The sequence below is a fragment of the Porites lutea genome, chromosome 4 (assembly GCF_958299795.1).
Source record: "Porites lutea chromosome 4, jaPorLute2.1, whole genome shotgun sequence".
Classification (NCBI taxonomy): domain Eukaryota; kingdom Metazoa; phylum Cnidaria; class Anthozoa; order Scleractinia; family Poritidae; genus Porites; species Porites lutea.
This window is the reverse complement of record NC_133204.1, coordinates 13895173-13915780: the sequence shown is the minus strand read 5'-3', so window position 1 is coordinate 13915780 and position 20608 is coordinate 13895173. Positions and strand designations below refer to the sequence as shown.

Here is a 20608-nt window from a genome sequence, read left to right as displayed (position 1 = left end):
TCTTAGAAACTCTTATTGTACTACTACAGTGGCCACTTCAGAGGCCGTTTTGATGCAAATTAAGAGAGCATTTCTCCTGATGATTCCTATTTTGAAGAGAAATTTAACAAGCGCCCGGTTTTGTTTGAAGTTTCATCACCAATGCAGTGATTAAAACATCTTGAAAGGAACTGCTTTAAATTAGAGCATTAAATAAGCACTACTGTTAATTTCAGTTTCTTCGTTTATTGCTAAAAAGAGTTAAGCAACTATCGGTTCACAAAGTCACGGAAACTGTTACATCGAGCGCTTTGACATTACAAGGAAAGAGTTTTCTATCAGGAGCCATAATGGGAAGAGCCATTTAATGGGACAGAGACGGAAACGCCCAGTCTAGCCCTTGGGATATGTGAATTTTACCAAAGTTATTTTTAGACTAATTAAACGCTTGAATCAATCGGAAATTGGTTTCCTGAGAGGTCTGCAAACTTGTATTCAGCGCTGTCAAGAAATAGTGGCGTCCCGCGTGGAGGTGTAAACAAAGAAAATGTTTTTTTCTTGGAAGGTTGTCCCGATTGGGAGCTACGTTCCACGATTTCGTTGGAAATGACTGATTTTCTAGATGTTATATCAGTTTATTAGGAGGAATTGAAGTCCGTTGATAGCGATCCTATGATATTTCAATTTCGGTACTGGAACCTCGGCAGGAAGAGAGAAACAACAGCAAAAGGCAAACAGAGGAGTGCGAATAATCGTCGCACAAAACAATCCAAGCAGCCAAAGGTCAATTCCAGTGAAGCGACGTCAACGCGCAATTCGAACGAAAATGCTAAAATGCAAGCAAATCACGGCAGAAATCAAAACTGGAAAGCAGCAGAGGTGCTAACAAAAAAATCCGGACTAGAAAATAAACTTCGTCCCACGTGTAAGAACTTCGTATCAGAACAGCTCTAACAATAAGTCATGAAAAATTTGGAAACCAATCGAAAGCTAATGCCTAATCGAAGAAATATTCGACGCTCAGAACATTGTATCTAAAACTTGTTTCTTCAGTGATAGAGGACGCAAACAAAACCCGTCAAGTTCATTTGACATTCCAGGTTGTGGGACCAGCGTGTCAAAACATTACAGGAAATCATCACATTCGCGGACAAAAGAAAATCGCTTTTAGTTATTCAATCCAGGAGGCACTTTGGAGAAAATTAAACAACCTAAAACCTTATTTAGCAGCAATAAAGAGCGTTAATTTTGGATCAGAGGGCCAATCCTGCAGACCAGAAACAAAACCCACAGAAAATCAATATGCGTGTCATGACCTCTCAGTGTGAAACAAGCGGGAAAAATCACAATTGTTAAATCAAAACTTAGAACCCTCCAGAGTCTTACGCGGGTAATCTTTTAGAGGACGGGTAGCTTGCAAACTAAACTGAACACAGGGTTGTCGGAACAGCAACAAGAAGTTTATTCCAAAAATGAACGTAGTTTCCATGAAGTAAGACTCCGCAACAGCACCTAACTCGATAAACTTTCTTAATTGTTAGCTAATGTACAACAGGGTTAGTCCAGTGTCTCTCAGGTTACTCTTCTACTCGACTAAGATAATCCGCTCCAACATTCTCTGATCCTTTAATGGCTTCCACCTTGAAATTGTAACTTTGTAGCAACATCGCCCATCGCATGAGTCGTGCGTTCGTATATTTTGCACTGTCCATGTACTTCAGCAGCTCGTGGTCTGTCTGCAGCACAAAAGGTAGAACTTACAAATATAGATGAAATCTCTTGATTCGCCATACAGTCGCTAGGCACTCTTTCTCGATGGTAGAGTAGTTGCGCTCCGCACTTGACAATTTGCCTTTGCATCAATACTGTACCAATTCCATTGTTAGAAGCGTCCGTCCGTAAGAAATAGGTTTTAGCTGGATCGGGGAGACGTAAAATAGGTTCGCTTGTTAGGTAGGACTTGATTGTTTGGTAGGCTTTCTCTTGTGCTTCACCCCACTCAACTTTATGGGGTTGGCCTTTCCGTGTGACATCAGATAAGGGCGCTGCGATCTTTACGAAGCTGGGAACGAAATCTCTGTAGTATCCTGCTAGACCCATAAATGACCGCACTGTTTCTTTGTGCTTGGCCATAAGGCATCTTTAATTTTCTCCACGTTATCCTGATGTAGACCAATCATTCCTTGCTCCAGTCGATGGCCCAGGAAATCCACACTGTTTACTCCGAATAGGCACTTCGTAGGTCTAATAGTCAACCCAGCTTGTACAGGGCGCGAAAACAGCTCTCTGAGGACTCTAATGTGTTCTTCCCACGTACGGGTGTGAACCAATATATCATCCCAGTAAAAGTCGACATCATCTACATCTTCTAACAATTTCTTCATTGCACGCTTCAGTGTTGCCGCCGATTTAATCATTCCATACGGCATCTTCAAGAACTCGTACGACCCGTCAGGTGTTACATATTAAACGCGGTTTTCGGTATGTCCTCCTCTGGTATACTTATCTGCCAATATCCCTTGCTAAGGTCAATTTTTGAAAAGAATTTGTCTCCGCTAAGCTTCTGGAACAAGTGTTCAGCAGTTGGCATAGGCTCAGGATCAAATACAGTCAAAAAAGTTCTCGCGGAACGGGAGAAGGATTAGATGGGAACTCGGTCCAGTCCCCACACTCTCCAAGTCCAAAATGGCAGGCCAGTTGATTCGATATAATAACGATTGTATCATCTCAATGCAAAGTTTTGTTTGGGTTATTTTCTTTAAAAAAAGCAACAAAACCTTTTTGTTGTCCAGCTCTCCTAACTGTGGATGGATGGTTTCATTTTTTCAGCTCTAAAGGACTTGGAAAATCACAGTTCACCCCGATATTGCTCACTGAAGCTCGTATGTGTTTGTATAATCTACGTATGTATGGTCATTCTCCTTTGCTGATGAGTATTTACGACAACTATTCAGGCTATTACAAGGTCAGACGAAGATTATATGTTAACGAACCTTTTGATAAGCTAAATGTATCTGGTAAAGATAAAATGGGGCTGACAAAATATGGAGACTTTCCATGCTTGTAGTAATGCTTAGAAATATGACGTGAAACTGAATATAAATCAAAGAAAAATTTAAGCATCTTTTAAAAAGATCGTTATATCTACGTCAGAACGTCATCATTTGTGTTCTGTGGTGGTTACTATTGTATATTAGGACCCAGACTCTCCCCCAGTAGGGCATTGGAACGCCTGACTATAGGATTAAGGACCACGAGTCGTGTAGGCGGAATAAAGCCATCGTCTTAGGTTGAATCCGTTGTAATCCTACGTTATTTGCCGACTAGATCGGTCACAACACTGCCGACGAGGGTAAAACGAGACCCCAAGAAGTCAGCGAGACGAAAATTTCGCGAGAAACGTAGACGATAATGAACGAAACCATATCAAAACATTCCACTGTCATGGGGACCAAAACACGCTTGGCTTGCCATGGAAGCGGTGGCTGACAGCGGTCGAACTATTTGCAGTCGGCAAAGGCTTAATTGTAAATGAAGACAACGCGAACAACAGGCAGAGAAGACGTGCATTAATGCTCCATCTCGCGGGACCCGATGTTCAAGATCTTTTTCTTACCCTACCGAACACGGGAGATGTGAAAGATTACCGGAAAGCAGTTGATGCACTAAACGCATACTTTGCTCCATAGTGGACACTACGTATGCTAGACACTGTTTCAGACAGCTAGCTCAAGTACCAGGGGAAACAATCCGACAGTTTCCAACCAGACTCAGACGAGCATCGAAAGATTGTGACTATGGCGAAGACACAGACAACCAAATTAGTGATGAAATCCTCTGCAAGTGCACCAGCACGTACATAAAACGAAAACTCCTGGAAGAACGTCAAGGCCTCACTTTAGCTAGAGCGCTTCAAATCGCCGAGAGCTGCGAAAAAGTCGACGCACAGCTTGCTACAATGACCATAGAAGAAAAGGGAGAGAATTCAGCCAGTGTACACCGCATACAGAGAACAAAGACAGGCCGTTGCAAGAGAAATCAGTCACGAGGTACCAAAACCGGCCGTGAGAAAACTAAAAAAACCGGACATTTGAGTCGAGATTCCAACTGTCCAGCAAGAGGTCAATTCTGTCATCGCTGTGGGCTGGAAGGACATTTTCAAGAGCAGTGCAGGACAAAGCAGAAAGGTGGAGAAAAGCAAAAACAAACGAAAGGCCACAGGAACCCCAAGGGAGGTGCTGCAAATATGTTTGGTTGCCACGACAAAGAAGAGGAACCAGTGTATGCTTTTACTGTAGGAGGAAGGAATGAGGAGAAAATTGAAGTGACCGTTGGAGGTTGTAAGCTGAACATGATCATAGATTCTGGAGCAAGCACTAACATCATTGACAAAGAGACATGGGAGTGGTTGAAGAAAAACAAAGTGAAGTGTGAATCGGCTCGCTCGAGTAGGAAACTCTATGCCTACGCATCCCAGACACCACTTGATGTGATAGGAACTCTCTCCTGTGAAGTCTCTGCAGGACGCAACACTGCTAGTGCCAAGTTTCGTGTGATCAATGGTGAAGGAGACCCCCTTCTGGGAAAAGACACTGCAACTAGTCTAGGCGTACTGAAAATAGGGATTGGCATCGCTACAGTAAGTGCAGGCCCAAAGACCATTGGTGGGATCCTACAACAGAAGTACCCAAATGTCTTCAGCGGCGTTGGCAAGTTGAAAGACCGAGCAGTACAACTCCACATCGACCCCAATGTGACGCCAGTAGCACAGCCGATGCGGAGGACTCCGTTCTGCATGAGATTAAAGTTGGAAGAAAAGATTAAATAACTCATTGAACTAGACATTAAAATACGGAAATAGAAATTAAATACGGCAATAGAGATATGAAGAGCACTGAACTGAACTGCCATCATATTTCTACAAAGTTTTACCAATGAGGGTATTATATTGGATAGATCGCCCCTAATTTTCGGCGTCGAGCAGAGCATGGTATCCAATGTTTGCGTTGTAAAAATAAAACGATGCGGATTTGTTGAATAAAACAGAAAAACCCTCCTGTACACAAGACAGCACAGCAAACTCTATTTTACAAAATGTAATGATATCCCAAACTCTAGCAGTCACCAGGAGCCTATCAAAAACTGCAGGGCTCCTGCAGTCACTAATGACACATGCAATGACAGCTGTTTCCCTTATTTTATTTTTCTATCGCACCTACGTTTTGCTGAGAATTATTTTAGAAAGAAACAAAAGACACTCTGCCCTGATAAACTAAAAAGATTATACCAGTTATTCTCACTTAATTTCGCGAGTATTAAATCTTGCGAAAAATCATGAGCCATATTAAGCAAGTATTTAATTTCGGGATTTTTAGGGATTTATAAGGAGTTTTTAGTAAATTTTGGGGGATTTTTAGATTTCGCGAGAATCAAATTTCGCGATTCGTTCCAAATCGCGAAACTCGCACAATTTAATACTCGCGAAATTAAGTGAGAATAAGGTAGATTAAACGCATCGCTGAAAAGAAATAAAACTTGAACTTGACGCGGTTTCGTATGATTCTTCCAACATACATCTTCAGAAGAATGAACCGTTGACTAATAACAGAAATTTAAATGTAGAATAAGTAACTAATTAAAGAAACAATACATGACATATGGTAGGAAATTTGTATGTCATCTAAATTGTTTCTTTCTATAACATTTTTATTCTTTTCAATATTTCTTTTCTATATGTGTCATTTATTGTTTCATAAATTAGTTACTTAGACTACGTTTAAATTTCTGCTATTATCATTCGATGCAAATTTTTCTTTCTTTTCATAGGCCAACGCCCACCACGTGACCTGCAAATAACTGCCTATAAATAATGGTCTGCTCGTGCGCAATGTCGTCGTTCAACTGTGTTTGGCTGCAATAGGAGCCGCTGAAAATAATATTCTGCTCATGCGTACACGAAACCACGCTTTTCTCCTTCTTGCGATCGCTCTTGCTTGAAAAATAGCCGATTGCTTCGCTTCCCACAGATATTTATTCATTAAAAAACAAACTTGGAGATCGAATGATAAAACAATTATTCGACGGTTTATACTTCTGATTGGAAGATGTTTCTTGGAACATAGGGAACATACGAAAGGTCAAGTTAAAATTTTATTTTGTTCCAGAAAAGCGTTTACATTTCCTTATGTTTATCACAGCAGTGTGCTTTTTGTTTCTTCTTAAGCTAAGATGGCCAAAAACTAAAAGTGTCCATGATTTTAAAATGTTTTGTTTCCGTCAGACGTATCCCAGCCGTTTCGCCTAACGAACAATTAAAGACCAGCTGTCATTGTCCTCGTTATGTTTATAACTCTAAGGCCCAGTTCAAAAGTTGATCTTTCATGTACTGAACCTAATCTCTTCAATCAAGTAGATGAAGAGATCGAAGTTTGAATCAATACAAAAGTGCGACATGTCTAATTTGGGTCGACCCATGAATTAACATCGAGTAGCCAACACGGCGTCTGTGGAGCGACTACGTTTCAAAGTGCAAAAAAACGTCGAACCTATCATACGCCGAACAACTAATGCATAAATTACTCAAATTTATTTTCCCTTGTAAGCATTTTAAATCACTGAACATCATGAAAATGAATTGAGCCCGACTAGTGAACTTTGACGTCTGAATCAACCGTCGAACTTGTCATGTTATTTGGGTCTAAAAAAGGGAATTAAATTCGGTACATGAAAAGACCGACCTTTGCACTGGGCCTAAATTAATCAGTACTACCTCAACAATTTTACCACTTGCTAATAAGACTATAACTATTCAACTACATTTCTTTTCCATCTATTAATTTACAGTCTACGTGATGAGGGAATATTGCTTGAAATAATGATGGGACCTTATAGATCCCTTCAGCCCCTACTATTTGCATTCGTTTTATTCGCCTCTTTTTCGTATATAAAGGACTCGTTAGGTTTCCAGACACTGATCGACAGCAAAGTTCCGAAACTCGAGAACCATTTGCTCTAGGATTTAGCAGCTATACTGTTCAAATGTCATATGAGACATCTGATCTACATGTATGTTGAATCAGCCAAATCCTTTCAGAATCAATTCTGTTTTTCACTCAACGCATGTCACTTAAAATTTGCCTATTCGCTAATAAACAAGTGCATGATTTTCACAAAGCATCTTTAAGCTGAACTTATTTCCCACGGTAAAAACAACAGCTAGCATAATTTCTTAAAGATTACCTAGTTTAGGAGATAAAACGACTTCTGCAATCAGTCTAATTCTCCCAACATCTCTTAGTATACTAATTTCAGGGGCACCCAACGGCGGTTTCTTCCAAAATACTTTGAAAACACTTTTTAGGCTATCCAAAGTACTTTTAGATCTCTGTTCGGTCATCCCAGGGGAACTTAAGTCTTTTCGAAATTACAAGGACTTCAGTGATATTTTGCCGGAAATTTTAGGTGCAATTCAACATTTTACGAAAGTGAAAATTTTTCTGATTCCTCCTTCTATCACATTTTAGAATCCGAAAATTTTAGGTTTCCCTTTTCTAAGATAGTGTGACCTGGGTATTAAAATATAAAAAATTTTACTGCACAAAAAAGTAGGGAATTTATTAGACTGATAAGCTTCGAAAATTGTACATGAATCGAACGTTCATCTAGAAATTTTTAGCCGTCCGGGAGCAAAAGAAAATTCTAGACAATATTTGTTTCTCCAAATAGCTGTTTTACAGAAAACAGTCGTTGCGCGCCCCTTTAATTGTATCAACGTCTAAAACCACCTCCTCACTAACGAAGAAAGCACAAGCTTAAGCAAAAGCATAATCCAAACATAAGTTAGGCCCGGTTCAGACGCCGCTCCCCTCATGTACCGAACCTATATTGAATCAGGTCCGACTTTGGAGCAACATTGGCGCACAGTAAAGTTTAAGCCCGTTAATAGGGAGCTTAAGCAACAACCACGGCGACGGCTACAAAAACCTCACTTAAAAAGTGAATTCGCGTTGCTTCAAACTTTATCGCGCTTACTACATCTCGTTTACTTCGTCAAATGTTGGCAAATGTTTTTGGAGTTGAATTCTAAAGGACTGTATCAAAGTTCAGGAAAAAAAAACAAAGTTGTTGCCTTGTGTTCCCGTCCTCGACAAACCGTGAATTTAGGCACTTTCACGTTGCAGTCGTGCAACAACGGCTAAGAAATGTACAAAAAAAACGTGATGGATGCGCAAAGTTGTTGTTTTGCTAATCTAAACCTATTGCTTTTTTGCCGTCCTCGATGCTTAAGCTCCCTGAGAGGGCCAAAGAAAGTGTCCGTATAAACCGGGTTGAATTTAGAGAAAATTTGAGGCCTTACTTTCACCAGGGACAAGGAATACGGTCCGTAATAACGTGTTGTCTCTCCGTATTGAGCGGGTGTCCGTAACACGGGGTTCGACTATATAAGCATGAGCATAACAAGCTTTATGCGGAGCGAGGTGAGAATAAAGGCCGTGATATATATAATCATAAGAGTAGGAAGAACGCAAGGTTGTGATATTCTTGTGTTGAAACTTATCAGTGCTTATATCAAGTCCATCCTCTTTAATAACGCATGCAATGCTTGCGTCTCAGTGAAGACCAGGCTTTTAAATAAAGCTAAAAGTTTTCATGCCTTCAGTGAGTAAGTTAATAGATCATGATTGCTCACTACGTTCAGTACTCAGTTTTTTAACTTAATGATATTCATGGCGCTAAGTTAAATAACCTGCGATCAAGGGCTGTATTCCTATTTTTCTGCTTTACAGAAAAAAAATTTTCGACGATGATCGCAGCCTAGCTTTAAAATAAAAGCAGTCATGGTAAATATTTAAAAAGGATGTTTTGAGTTGACTCGCAGCATGGGGCACGTTAGCCAATTTTTCTTTCATCCTCGCTTAGAGGTGTAAAGTAGTGTAACCACTGTTTAAAAAAAAAACAGAGAGAAAAAAAATTCTTAAATTGTGACTTTGATTGTTGCCACAACTTTGGATTAATGATCGTGAAGTTTTAATTTAATTTCTCAAGTCACAATCGCCGTTTACAATCTCTTCTGATCGTCTTCTCTCAAGATGGCCAACAGCTGGGATTCTTTGTTCCACTAAACTGGCAGATGCTAGAATATTTAACGCTAATGTGTTAACAGTGTGGCTCCTAAGGCGAAATCTCTGACAAATCCATCCCCCAATTAAACGTAAAACTTGCCTGTAATGTGGTATTCTCCAAGCGTAGAGAAACGGATTCAAAGCACAGCTAACACACAACAGCGGTACGGAGAGGGCTTTAGTAAGCAAAAACCCTGGCTCGCTGCATTCACCGCTAAGTCCTTCTTGGCAGCGTTCTTGCAAATTTGTCACAATTAGATACGGCAATAGAGATATGAAGAGTACAATGATAATTAAAACAACAGTAGAAACAATCTTTTTCTCCAACCTAATGTTTCGAAGAAAAATGCGTGACCGTCCACCCGTGTTTTCTCGCACAAAAACGTTTCTTGAATAACGGCGAAATTCGATGTAAGTCGCGATGTATAGGGCACACATGATAGTCAATGGAATAGTCGTCTGAAGATGAAGATCAATTACGTGGAATACTTCCTTATTTTCATCCAAAGAATGAGAAGTTTCAAAGGTAATGCAGAAAATCCAGATTAAACCGTTACAAACAATTACTTTTCGCACTGTTATAAGTCTTTTATACCTCACTGAAAGCTTGACAGCTAAAAATCTATCCAGCGATAGCGCAACTACTGTAAAAATTGATATCTTTGTGGTTACATGGCTGAAAATAAGAGCGATTTCATAGAGTTTCTGCGCTTGGCCTCCGGTAGAGATGGTAAACATAGACGCAGCATACATTGACTGCACAAGACAGCCTCCTAGAAGATCGCTTAAAGAAAGACTAAGGATAAAGTACGTGGTCGCGCGCGCTCGAAAATAATTGTACGGATCTTTCAATACTGTAAATAGAAGAAGGCCGTTTGTTAAGGCTGCAAATAAACCAAATAGTGAGCTACAAATTCCTGCTACCAGTGCAAATGTCGCAGTCGGTAAACCCTCAACATGGCCATGTTCATCGACTTCTTCGCTCATAATTATAACAAACTGAAGCACTCTATGCTTACCGGAGCACTCTTTAACTCACAGATTACTACTTGAGACTATTGAATCGCCTTGGATGCATGAATAGTTAATGCATTCTAGGGGAAAATAACGCTGATGATGGAAGTTGTTATTTTGCAGTACTTATGTCTTAATAACAAAAGTTACGTCCACGTGACAGAGAAATAATCAAACTCTACCACCACGACATTAACAAGCACTGTCAGATAATGTTAATAAACCAACTGGTGAAGGCAAAGGGCGCGATCCATTCAACCAAAATTCAGACCGGTCCGACCGGGAAAAGAGGACCACCTCAAAAGGTGGACCTGTTTTTTCGAAACTTTTCCGGTTGGACCGAACCGATCCATTGAGTTTTGGACCGAAATTTCCGGAAATTTTGGTTGAATGGATCGCGCCCAAAATTTCATAACAAAATCTCAGTTTAAAATTGCTGTAATCATTTGGCCATCTCGCAAACGGTCAATGACGTTATTACTGAAGACTCAGAAATGCTATTCTGAAAAGATTGATTAGAAAATGTTCACTAATTCGAAAGCAGACGAATCGTTAAACAACAAAGAAAATTGGCTTTTGTTTGTTCAAAACATAGGATTTGATACAGCAACATCGGTGCAGTGTGAGAAATTTGAATATTTCAGCGGAAACCATGTATTCTTGTTTGCAGTTATCATTGTTAATCTTCGATGGTTGAAGAGCAAACTAACGCTTAAAATCGACGCAACAAAACGAGAGAATCTCTTTTGTTTTAGGGTTAATGTGATGAAATAAGATACTTACGAAATATTTCTGTATAAAATGAAAAAGCTTTCTGCCACTTAACTCGTAACTAATGGATTAAAAAGGTCGTTAAACAGGCCTTCATGTCGGAAAAATAAAATCCGGAGCTTTTAAAAATATGACAAAGTTTTCAAGTAAGATTAAGACTAGGAATGAGATTGGAAATCAAATAAGAAAATGTGCATGAAAATTGTCAACGAGTTTTCGCCGACTCTTTTCATTAACAATACTGCCTAACAAATATTTAACCATATATCATTTTCACCTTCCTGTGATTTAATACCATCCGACACAGCTGTGACCAATAAATACTCATAGATCGTCTGGATATTCTGACTGACAGACAATATTCTTTGCAATTTTAGAAACTCTTATTGTACTGCTACAGTGGCCACTTCAGAGGCAGTTTTGATGCAAATTAAGAGAGCATTTCTCCTGATGATTTCTTATTTTGAAGAGAAATTTAACAAGCGCCGAGTTTTGTTTGAAGTTTCATCACAAATGCAGCGATTAAAACATCTAAAAAGGAACTGCTTTAAATTAGAGCCTTAATTAAGCACTACTGTTAATGTCAGTTTCTTCGTTTGTTGCTAAAAAGAATAAGCAACTATCGGTTCACAAAGTCACGGAAACTGTTACATCGAGCGCTTTGACATTACAAGTAAAGAGTTACCTATCCAAAACACCCTTTATCTGGCAAATTCTAAAAAATTATGCTGTAAGCCGGGGACTTTCGAGACCTACTCGTAAAATGAGGAAAAAGTTCTGGTATCCTAATCTATCGCAACCAATAATGATTAAGCAGCGTGACGCTTGATTGAATTTTCGTAAACTGGAGAATTGTTAATGACTTTTTGGTAAGCGACTTTATAGCAGTAAGTAATCATCATTTCTGATAGACATTTTAATTTCTGCAAGCAGAATACTGTAATGATAATCGTACTACGTGCAAATTATATTAATGCAGAGACATCAACACGACACCGAAAGAACTCAAAACAGAGCGGAATGGTAGCCATAGACAGCTGTTTCGCTATTATTGTAGCTAACTACAGCTGACATATGAGTAGGGTTATCATAAGAGGCATTAATTAAAAGAGAAGTACAATAAAACTGCGCATGCAAAGAGCTGAGATAGTACAATTGTTTCTGATCACTGTCATCAGAAAGAGTATCGAAAACCGAGCAAATAAATTATTCCACAAGCGGCAAAGATGAAGCGAATCCTTCCCTGATCTGATTGGCTACTGAGTGGTCAGGATGGGTCTCTCCTGCCCGGACGGGATTTTTCAGTTTGTTTCCACAAGTGGATCAGCAACGTTATTTCATCGCTAATATAAACATAAGAATTTATTTTCGGAGGAAAATCGTAAAACACACTGTGCATAGACTGCGGGCAGCCTCTGTTTTTCTTCAGTTTTAGTGAGGAGCGTGCACTCGCGCCAGAGCGCCGAGCGGCGAACGCGCTCTGTGGTCAACAGGGCGGATAAAGGCACTTTCGTGTCTCGCGTGTTTCGCTCCACAGACTACGGAGAGACTGCTCGTAGTCTACACACTGCATTTGTGTTGAAAACTCTTCAATATGCGTGCATGTGATGGAAACACGGGTGAAAAAACATCCTACAGTCCCTCAGTATTACGTAATTACGTCTTGCGTGATGGCATTTCCATTGCAGGACTTGTGTCTTTTGGATAAAGGCCCCTGCGGATAAAGTTCTGAAGGTTGAACTAAAGCAACGTTCACACGGCACTAGACGAATTGTCGACTAGTTGAAAATTTAGGTGTTCGATCCACACGGAACCACCTTAAATGAACGAAAATTTAGACGCCTCAGCCGTTCAAAAGAATATGAACGCCAAAATAGAGGTCAAACTTTTAGTTTTTACGTTAATTCAATTCAATTTAATTCAACTGTTTAACACGGTCAACAATTTGATCGGCGTGGTGTGAACACCATAACAGTCTAAATTATTGTACAGCAAAGGCGTGGTCAAGGATTTGCTTAGTGAGCGCACTGCGCAAGGACAGATATTAAAACCACTGACAAAAGATAATATTTATTTGGTTTCTCTGTTTCGTGTGAACAAAGCGAAAATATTGAACGGTCCTTGTGAACGAAGAATCGGCAGCCAGGGACTAAATAGAGGAGATATGGTGCTTAATAAAATATCTAGTGTTCTTGGCCAAAGAGGTGTTCGCCAAAATGTGTTACGAAATAGCCCACGTTCGGTATATTAAAATTCTAACATGTCTCCAAGGCTTTCTGGTCATATTTCTATAGTTGGTTTGGTTTGACAATGCCGTCGTAAAAAATTTGCAATTTTGTCCCTAAAGCCTTAGCCTCCCACGCAGGCCTTCTTAGGGGAGCTCGTGGGAGACTAATAAAGCCTCAGAGTCATGTTAGAATTTTAGTCTAACAGATCGAACTTTGGCTATTGTTGAGAACCATTCATTTCCGATAACAAATATGGCCTAAAAACTTCTCGAAGAAGTTAATATCTAGCACATTATCCGAACCGTGCCAAAGGGGAAAGTGACTAGTGCATACGATTTTTACACTGCTTTCTATTCCAGAATTTTGTCATGTTTGTGTATACTCTCGACAGTGTATAAAGGTTTTGGTTATAAAGTTGTTTGCACAATTCACAAGCACACTGGGTTCGAATGCGTTGATACTGTTTCTTCCAACAAAAATATTCTACGTATGCGGTCTATGCCCGAAAGATACTGCAGATACTCTGCAAGCTTTCTTGGAGAGGCAAAGTTAAAGTAGCTTAAAGTTTTATTTCTTTCCAGAAAAGCGTTTATATTTCGTTATGTTTATCACCGCAGTGTGATTTTTGTTTCTTCTTAAGCTGAGATGGCCAAAAACCAAATGTATCTATGATTTTAAAATGGTTTGTTTACGTCAGACGTATCCTAATCCTAGCCGTTTTGCCTCGGAACAATTAAAGACCACCTGTCATTGTCCTTGTTATGTTTATAACTCTAACGTCCAGTTCAAAAGTTGATCTTTTCATGTACTGGACCGTAGTCTCTTCAGTGAAGTACATGAAGAGATCGAAGTTTGAATCAATAAAGTGCGACATGTCTAATTTGGGTCGACCCCAGCCTAGTCCCTAGGCGTTCTCTCTTGCCTCGTTGTCCGTATCTCTCGGTGACGTCACAGCTCACGGTAGAGTCCAGGATTGACCAAGCCGAGAACGCCTAGGGACTAGGCTGGGTCGACCCATGAATTAAGATCGAGTGCCCAACACGGGATTTCGTGACCGACTTCGTTTCAAAGTGAAAAAACGTCGAACTTCTTATGTGCCGAACCTAATGCATAACTTACTAAAATTTATTTTCACTTGTAAGCATTTTAAACCATTGAACATCGTGAAAATGAATTGAGCCCGACTAGTCAAGTTTGAAGTCTGAATCAACCGTCGAACTTGTGTTATTTATGTCTAAAAAGGGTAATTACATTCGGTACATGAAAAGATCGACCTTTGCACTGGGCCTAAATTAATCAACTATCCTGCAACAAATTTTACCACTTGCTAATAAGACTACTAATGATGACTATTTAACTTCAAATATATTTCTTTTCCATCTATTAATTTACAGTCTACGTGATGAGGAAATATTGCTTGAAATAATGGGACCTTATAGATCCCTTCAATCCCTACTATTTACATTCTTTTTATTCGCCTCTTTTTCGTATATAAAGGACGCGTTAGGTTTCCAGACACTGATCCATCTCTCTATCACATTTTAGAATCCGAAAATTTTAGGTTTCCCTTTTCTACGATAGTGTAACCTGGGTGGTAAAATATGAAAAATTAAACTGCAGAAAGTCATAGGGAATTTATTAGACTGATAAGCTTCGTAAATTGTACATGAATGGAACGTTCATCTACTGGGAAATTTTAAGTCGTCCCGTGGCAAAAGAAAATTTTAGGCAATAGTTGCTTCTCCGAACAGCTGTTTTACAGAAAACAGTCGTTGGGTGCCCCTTTAATTTTATCAACGTCTAAAACCAGCTCCTCACTAACGACGGAAGCACAAGCTTAAGCATAAGCATAATTCAAACATAATTAAGGCCCGGTTCAGACGCCGCTCCACTTATGTACCGAACCTAATTGAATTAGGTCCGACTATGGACCAACATTGGCGTACAGTACAGTTTAAGCCAGTCAATAAGGAGCTTAAGGCAACAAGGACGGCGACGAGTACGAAAACGTCACTTAAAAAGTGAATTCGCGTTGCTTCAAACTTTATCGCGCTCACTACATGTCGTTTACTTCGTCAAATGTTGGCAAATGTTTTTGGAGTTGAATTCTAAAGGACTGTATCAAAGTTCAGGAAAAGAAAAATAAAGTTGTTGTTTTGTGTTCCCGTAACGACGGCTAAGAAATTTACAAAAAAAACGTGATGCACGCGCAAAGTTGTTGTTTTGCTAATCTAAACCTATTGCTTTTTTGCCGTTCTCGTTGCCGTCGCCGTCGTCGTTGCTTAAGCTGATCCTAATGGACACTGAGAAGGCCAAAGAAAGTGTCCGTATAAAGCGGGTTGAATTTAGAGAAAATGTGAGGGCTTACTTTCACCAGGGAGGGACAAGGAATACGTTCCGTAATAAAGAGGTGTCTCTCCGTATTAAGCGAGTGTCCGTAACACGGGGTTCGACTGTGTAAGCATGAGCATAACAAGCTTTATGCGAAGCTAGGTGAAAAACGCCGTGATATATTTAACAATTATTCGCCGAAGGCGAAGTTAATATTGTAGAATAATCCCCGAGACGAAGTCGAGGGGATTATTCGTCAATATTAACTGAGCCTGAGGTGAATAATTGTTTTAGTATATTCACACGAAGTAATTTCAACCGAATCAGAAAGAAACCATTAAAAAACGACTAGTTTGATTGACGGTTGAATTTATGCGTGAACACGAAGCCGTAAACAGTGGATGCGCGAAAAGTTATATCTTTACAGTATCTTCAAACATGGCAAATGATAGTTTTAATCTTTTAGTATCGAGTTTTGTAAACTTTAGCATCATCGGTTTAAAAGAAAACGCCGAAAATCTAAATTACTACCCAATTCGAGAAGAAAAGTAGAGCTTTATTTGTTTCGGTCAACTCTCCGTGAATGAGAAAGTTTTCTTTGTCGCTTCTTGCAAATGCTGTCAACAGCGGCTACGATCAAGGTGAGCGTTGTTTATCTCCAATGTTCTTTGCTTTGTTAACTTGCTGGTACGAACAATTTTCCAAAATATTTGCCTTCCTCTTTTCTCCATAAATTAACCTCTATTTGTAGGCAAAATTGGTCTTGCGAGAAAATCCCGAAATCACAAAACAGTGACAAAGCGACCTCGTTTTCCTCTGTCGTGGTAAACATAGCTTCGAGCGTACAAAAAGACAGCTACAGTAAACGGCTTCACAATAAATCACGCTGTCCAAACACCATGAAGTCTTTTCTTGCCTTGAAAGTAATCAGAACTTGAATACTCGCGTATTTTCAAAAAGGCTTTACGACGAAACTTTGGGAAAAACACCCATTTCACGACAGCGATTTTGTACTGCTTTCCAAGCGCGGTGAATATAACGTCATAGTCCGAGATAGCTAACCAATCAGATTGCATGAATTACCAAGATCACTGAGTGTGTATATACTAAATAAGCATAGGAGTACGAAGAACGCAAAGTTTTGATATTCTTGTGTTGAAACTTATCGCTGCTTATCGGGGGTGATCCTCCTTAACGCATGCAATGCTTGCGTCACCAGTGAAGACCAGGCTTTTAAATAAAGCTAACAGTTTTCATGCCTTGCAGTGAGTAAAGTAATAGATCATGATTGGTCACTACGTTCAATGCTCAGTTATTTAACCTGATGATATTTATGGCGCTAAAGCCCCGTGCAAACGGACGTAACAATGTTGGGAGTTGTTGCGTCCGTTTGCACGCAGCCTAAGTTAGATAGCCTGCGATCAAGGGCTGTATTCCTTTTTTTCTGATTTACGGAAAAAATGTTCGCCAATGATCGCAGCCTAGCTTTAAAATAAAAGCAGTCATAGTAAATATTTAAAGGATGTTTTGAGTTGACTCGCAGCATGGGGCACGTTAGCCAATTTTGTTTTTATCCTAGCTTAGGCTGCGTGCAAACGGACGCAACATTGTTGACCAACAACTCCAAACATTGTTGGATGTTACATGTTGCGTCCGTTTGCACATCCTGTTGCATGTTGTTGGATGTCGTTTGCGTGTTGTTGCACAAAGTTTGAAACCGGTCAAACTTTTCAGCCAACAACTACCAACATTTCTTTTGTTCCGTAATCGCCGAAGCGTAGGGCAACAATGTTAGATCCGTTTGCACAGCTCTTCCAACATTGTTGGGGCCACGCACGCTCATTACGCATGGTTTACAACGACTTATGGGTTGTATCCTTCCCAAGATGCACTGCAGGTCCCAACATTGTTCGGAGTTGTTGCATCCGTTTGCACAACACTGCCAACACGCACGCAACAACTCCCAACATTGTTGGCGCAACAATGTTGGGGGTTGTTGCGTCAGTTTGCACATCATGAATTACTGATCGTGAAGTTTAAATTTCTCAAGTCACAATCGCCGTTTACCATCTCTTCGCGAATTCTGATGGTCTTTTGTCAAGATAGCCAACAGCTGGAGTGTTTAGTTCGACTAAACTGTTAAAATTAAATCTTGCGAAAAATCATGAGCCATACATATTTGGCGAGTATTTAATTTCGGTATTTTTAGGGATTTATAGGGATTTTTAGTGAATGTTTAGGCATTTTTAGATTTCGCAAGAATCAAATTTCGCGATTCTTCCCAAAACGCGAAACTCGCAAAATTTAATACTCGCGAAATTAAGTGATAATATTAAAGGTAGATTAAATGCATCTCTGAAAAGAAATAAAACTTGAACTTGACGCGGTTTCGTATCATTGTTCCAACATACATCTTCAGAAGTATAAACCGTTGAATAATAACAGAAATTTAAATGTAGAATAAGTAACTAATTAAAGAGACAACACATGACATATGGTAGGAAATTTGTATGTCATCTAAATTGTTTCTTTCTATAACATTTTTATTCTTTTCAATATTTCTTTTCTATATGTGTCATTTATTGTTTCATTAATTAGTTACTTATACTACGTTTAAATTTCTGCTTTTATCATTTGATACAAATTTTTCTTTCTTTTCATAGCCCAAAGCCCACCACGTAACCTGCAAATAACTGCCTATAAATAATGGTCTGCTCATGCGCAATGTCATCGTCCAATTGTCTTTGGCTACAATAGGAGCCGCTTTCACCGGCGAAAAATGTCTGCGCATGCTGTACTAAAAATGACACGTGATCTACTTCGGGCAATGTCATTGGCTCCGAGCGAAAAATGCCCGGGAAATGTTGTTGAGATGAAAGGAGCGATGGCAGCTGTTTCTGGCAGTGACAGCGTTGCAATTTCTTGCCACTGTAATAGATCAAAAATTATTTTGGTCAAAGTTTTGACGTAAGTGTGTTCTCAAGAGAATATAGCGTCCTGAAACTGGCGAAAAATCGCATTGGCATGGTCTGATTCAGTGTTATTGACGTTGAGATCGCTGGTTTGCATGTGGAAGACATGCCGAAAAGGTGGGTAATTTTTGCTCTTTTTGTTTACTGCGTGTTCCGTGCAACTCGGTACAAAAAGAAATTATAAGGTAGTGGAAGAAAAATTATTGGGCTTTGTTTTGGTATATAAATTAGCTTGTACCGAGCTGCACGGAAGCGACAGTTTTGTTAAATGTGTATCCCGTTTTTGTGTCAAAATTCGACTTTGATTGTGAATCTAACAGTCGATAACATTCGACTGTTGATCGAAGAGCGTAGTACAATGCTATCCAAAATGTTTTTGTTGTTTATATCAAGTTTCTTATCATGGATTCAACAAAAAAATGTAGAGGGACAGACATTTTTGGGCTTTGTTTTGTTAATATGACTTAGCGTGTACTTTGTTGCTGGAAAAACTATATTTAGATGCTTAATCTCCGCATGTTTACACTGTTATGACACAAAAATACGCTTACGCTTGGTTCAAATTAATCTCGTGTCACTCGGTACAAAAAGAAATTATAAAGGAGGTAAAGAAATATTCTTAGCGATTGTCTTGCTGTGTAAATTGTCTTGTGGCTAGTGGATCGAAAGCGGCCGGGTTGCGGCAGTTTTCTAAAGTGCGTAGTTCGAAACGTGATTTTGTCGATCGATGCAAATTTCATAAAAAATGTTGTCGACGTTATTACAGCTTTGTATGTTACCACATAGAAATTTGAGTTTTATGCGAACTGTCGAATGAGAAAATGTGAGAGTGTTTTCATTAAAACACTTAGACCGTCTTGGAGCTACAGATTCTGATTTGTGAAAAAAAATTCTGTTTACAATGTGCACAGCTGCTGTACATTTAGGCTTGCAATTTTATAATTGAAGGATCGAATTTTAGATTATTTTGCTCATAAATTTGGCTTGGGATTATCCACACAACGAGTTACTTCGTTAGGAACCGCACTTTCGGACATGATTTCTTCCGTGTACAATTTTTTAGTACTAAATTGTTGCACGCAAGGCTTTCTGTGGGGGTGCTTCTTTGCTTGAAAATTGGATCCTGGAAGGAAATGAACAGGATAATATTCCTGTGGATGCTTTTGTTTTTCTGTCCATCGTTTCCGGCTTAATTTTTTTTGGCGCAAAGTTATAAATGAATGATAGAGTTAACATGCTATTAAGTATTCAGAAGTTCTTCCCAAGAAAAAAAATAATCCTCACAAATTAACCTTACAGGAGTTTAAAGTTTGGAGTAAACTTTGAGTCTTATTTTAGTTGGATCATGTTGATGAATGCAGTTGTTTAGGATATGCAGTTTCCAATTTTGATCTTCTGTCAGAATTATGAGAGAACACTCAAATACAGATCTCATTCATTATAGATAATTATATATTATAACATTATAGTTTCATTGTAATTATCGTTTGTTTCTTTTCTTATAAACTTCTCATCAGGTCTACATTTTGCATGAATTTAATGGATATATATTTGAAGACACGGTTGTTGTTTCACAGTGAAGTATTTTTCAGTTTGTTTTTTTTTTTATATGAAGTTGAGTTTCTTCTTAGTTATGTTGGCTAAGGCAGTGTTGAAGTAGTGACATGTTAACATACTTTATTGTTCATTTCTCTTCAGAAAAGATTGATTGATCCTGAATCAAACAAAGTGCAGCTTCACAAACAAGATTTTTGACGAACAAATATGTACTCAAGCAAAGTATATGTCCCTGATAGTGTCAATAAAATTTATTAATGGAAAGATCTGGGTTTTTACTCCTTTGTAGCACTTTTGACCACGCATCACTTTTCTAACCTATATAGTAAAAAGATCATATAGTATAATCACTATTTTTTCCAACTAACATATTTGCAATCAAAGTTCTCTTCTTTTATATATATTCCCCTAATTTTAAAAATTTCATTATCTTATTCAGATCAACCACAGTAACCATTGAAAAGAAAAAAGAAAAAAAATCCTGCTCGGTCATATTGATATTAAAATTGCAATGAAAAGAACATGAATGCAGACACTACAGTTCATTTAGCTCATGTTGAAGAAATTTTTATAAATTAGAAAGTCTTGCTGGAGAAAACATAATTTTGCTTTATCTTTTCGGTAAAAAAAAAAT

The 20608-nt window shown here is 38.9% G+C and overlaps 1 protein-coding gene across 1 annotated transcript; it reads right to left on the bottom strand.

The window, feature by feature from the left end:
* Positions 1 to 9011: 9011 nt before the first annotated feature.
* Positions 9012 to 10117, bottom strand: LOC140934245 (adenosine receptor A3-like). The gene has a single exon (XM_073383904.1). The coding sequence runs from the start codon at positions 10086 to 10088 to the stop codon at positions 9012 to 9014; it is 1077 nt and encodes a 358-aa protein (XP_073240005.1). The 5' UTR covers positions 10089 to 10117.
* Positions 10118 to 20608: the final 10491 nt, after the last annotated feature.

Bases quoted from the DNA above. Each gene is read 5' to 3' on its own strand.
- LOC140934245 (XM_073383904.1), bottom strand. From the start codon at position 10,088: ATGAGCGAAGAAGTCGATGAACATGGCCATGTTGAGGGTTTACCGACT.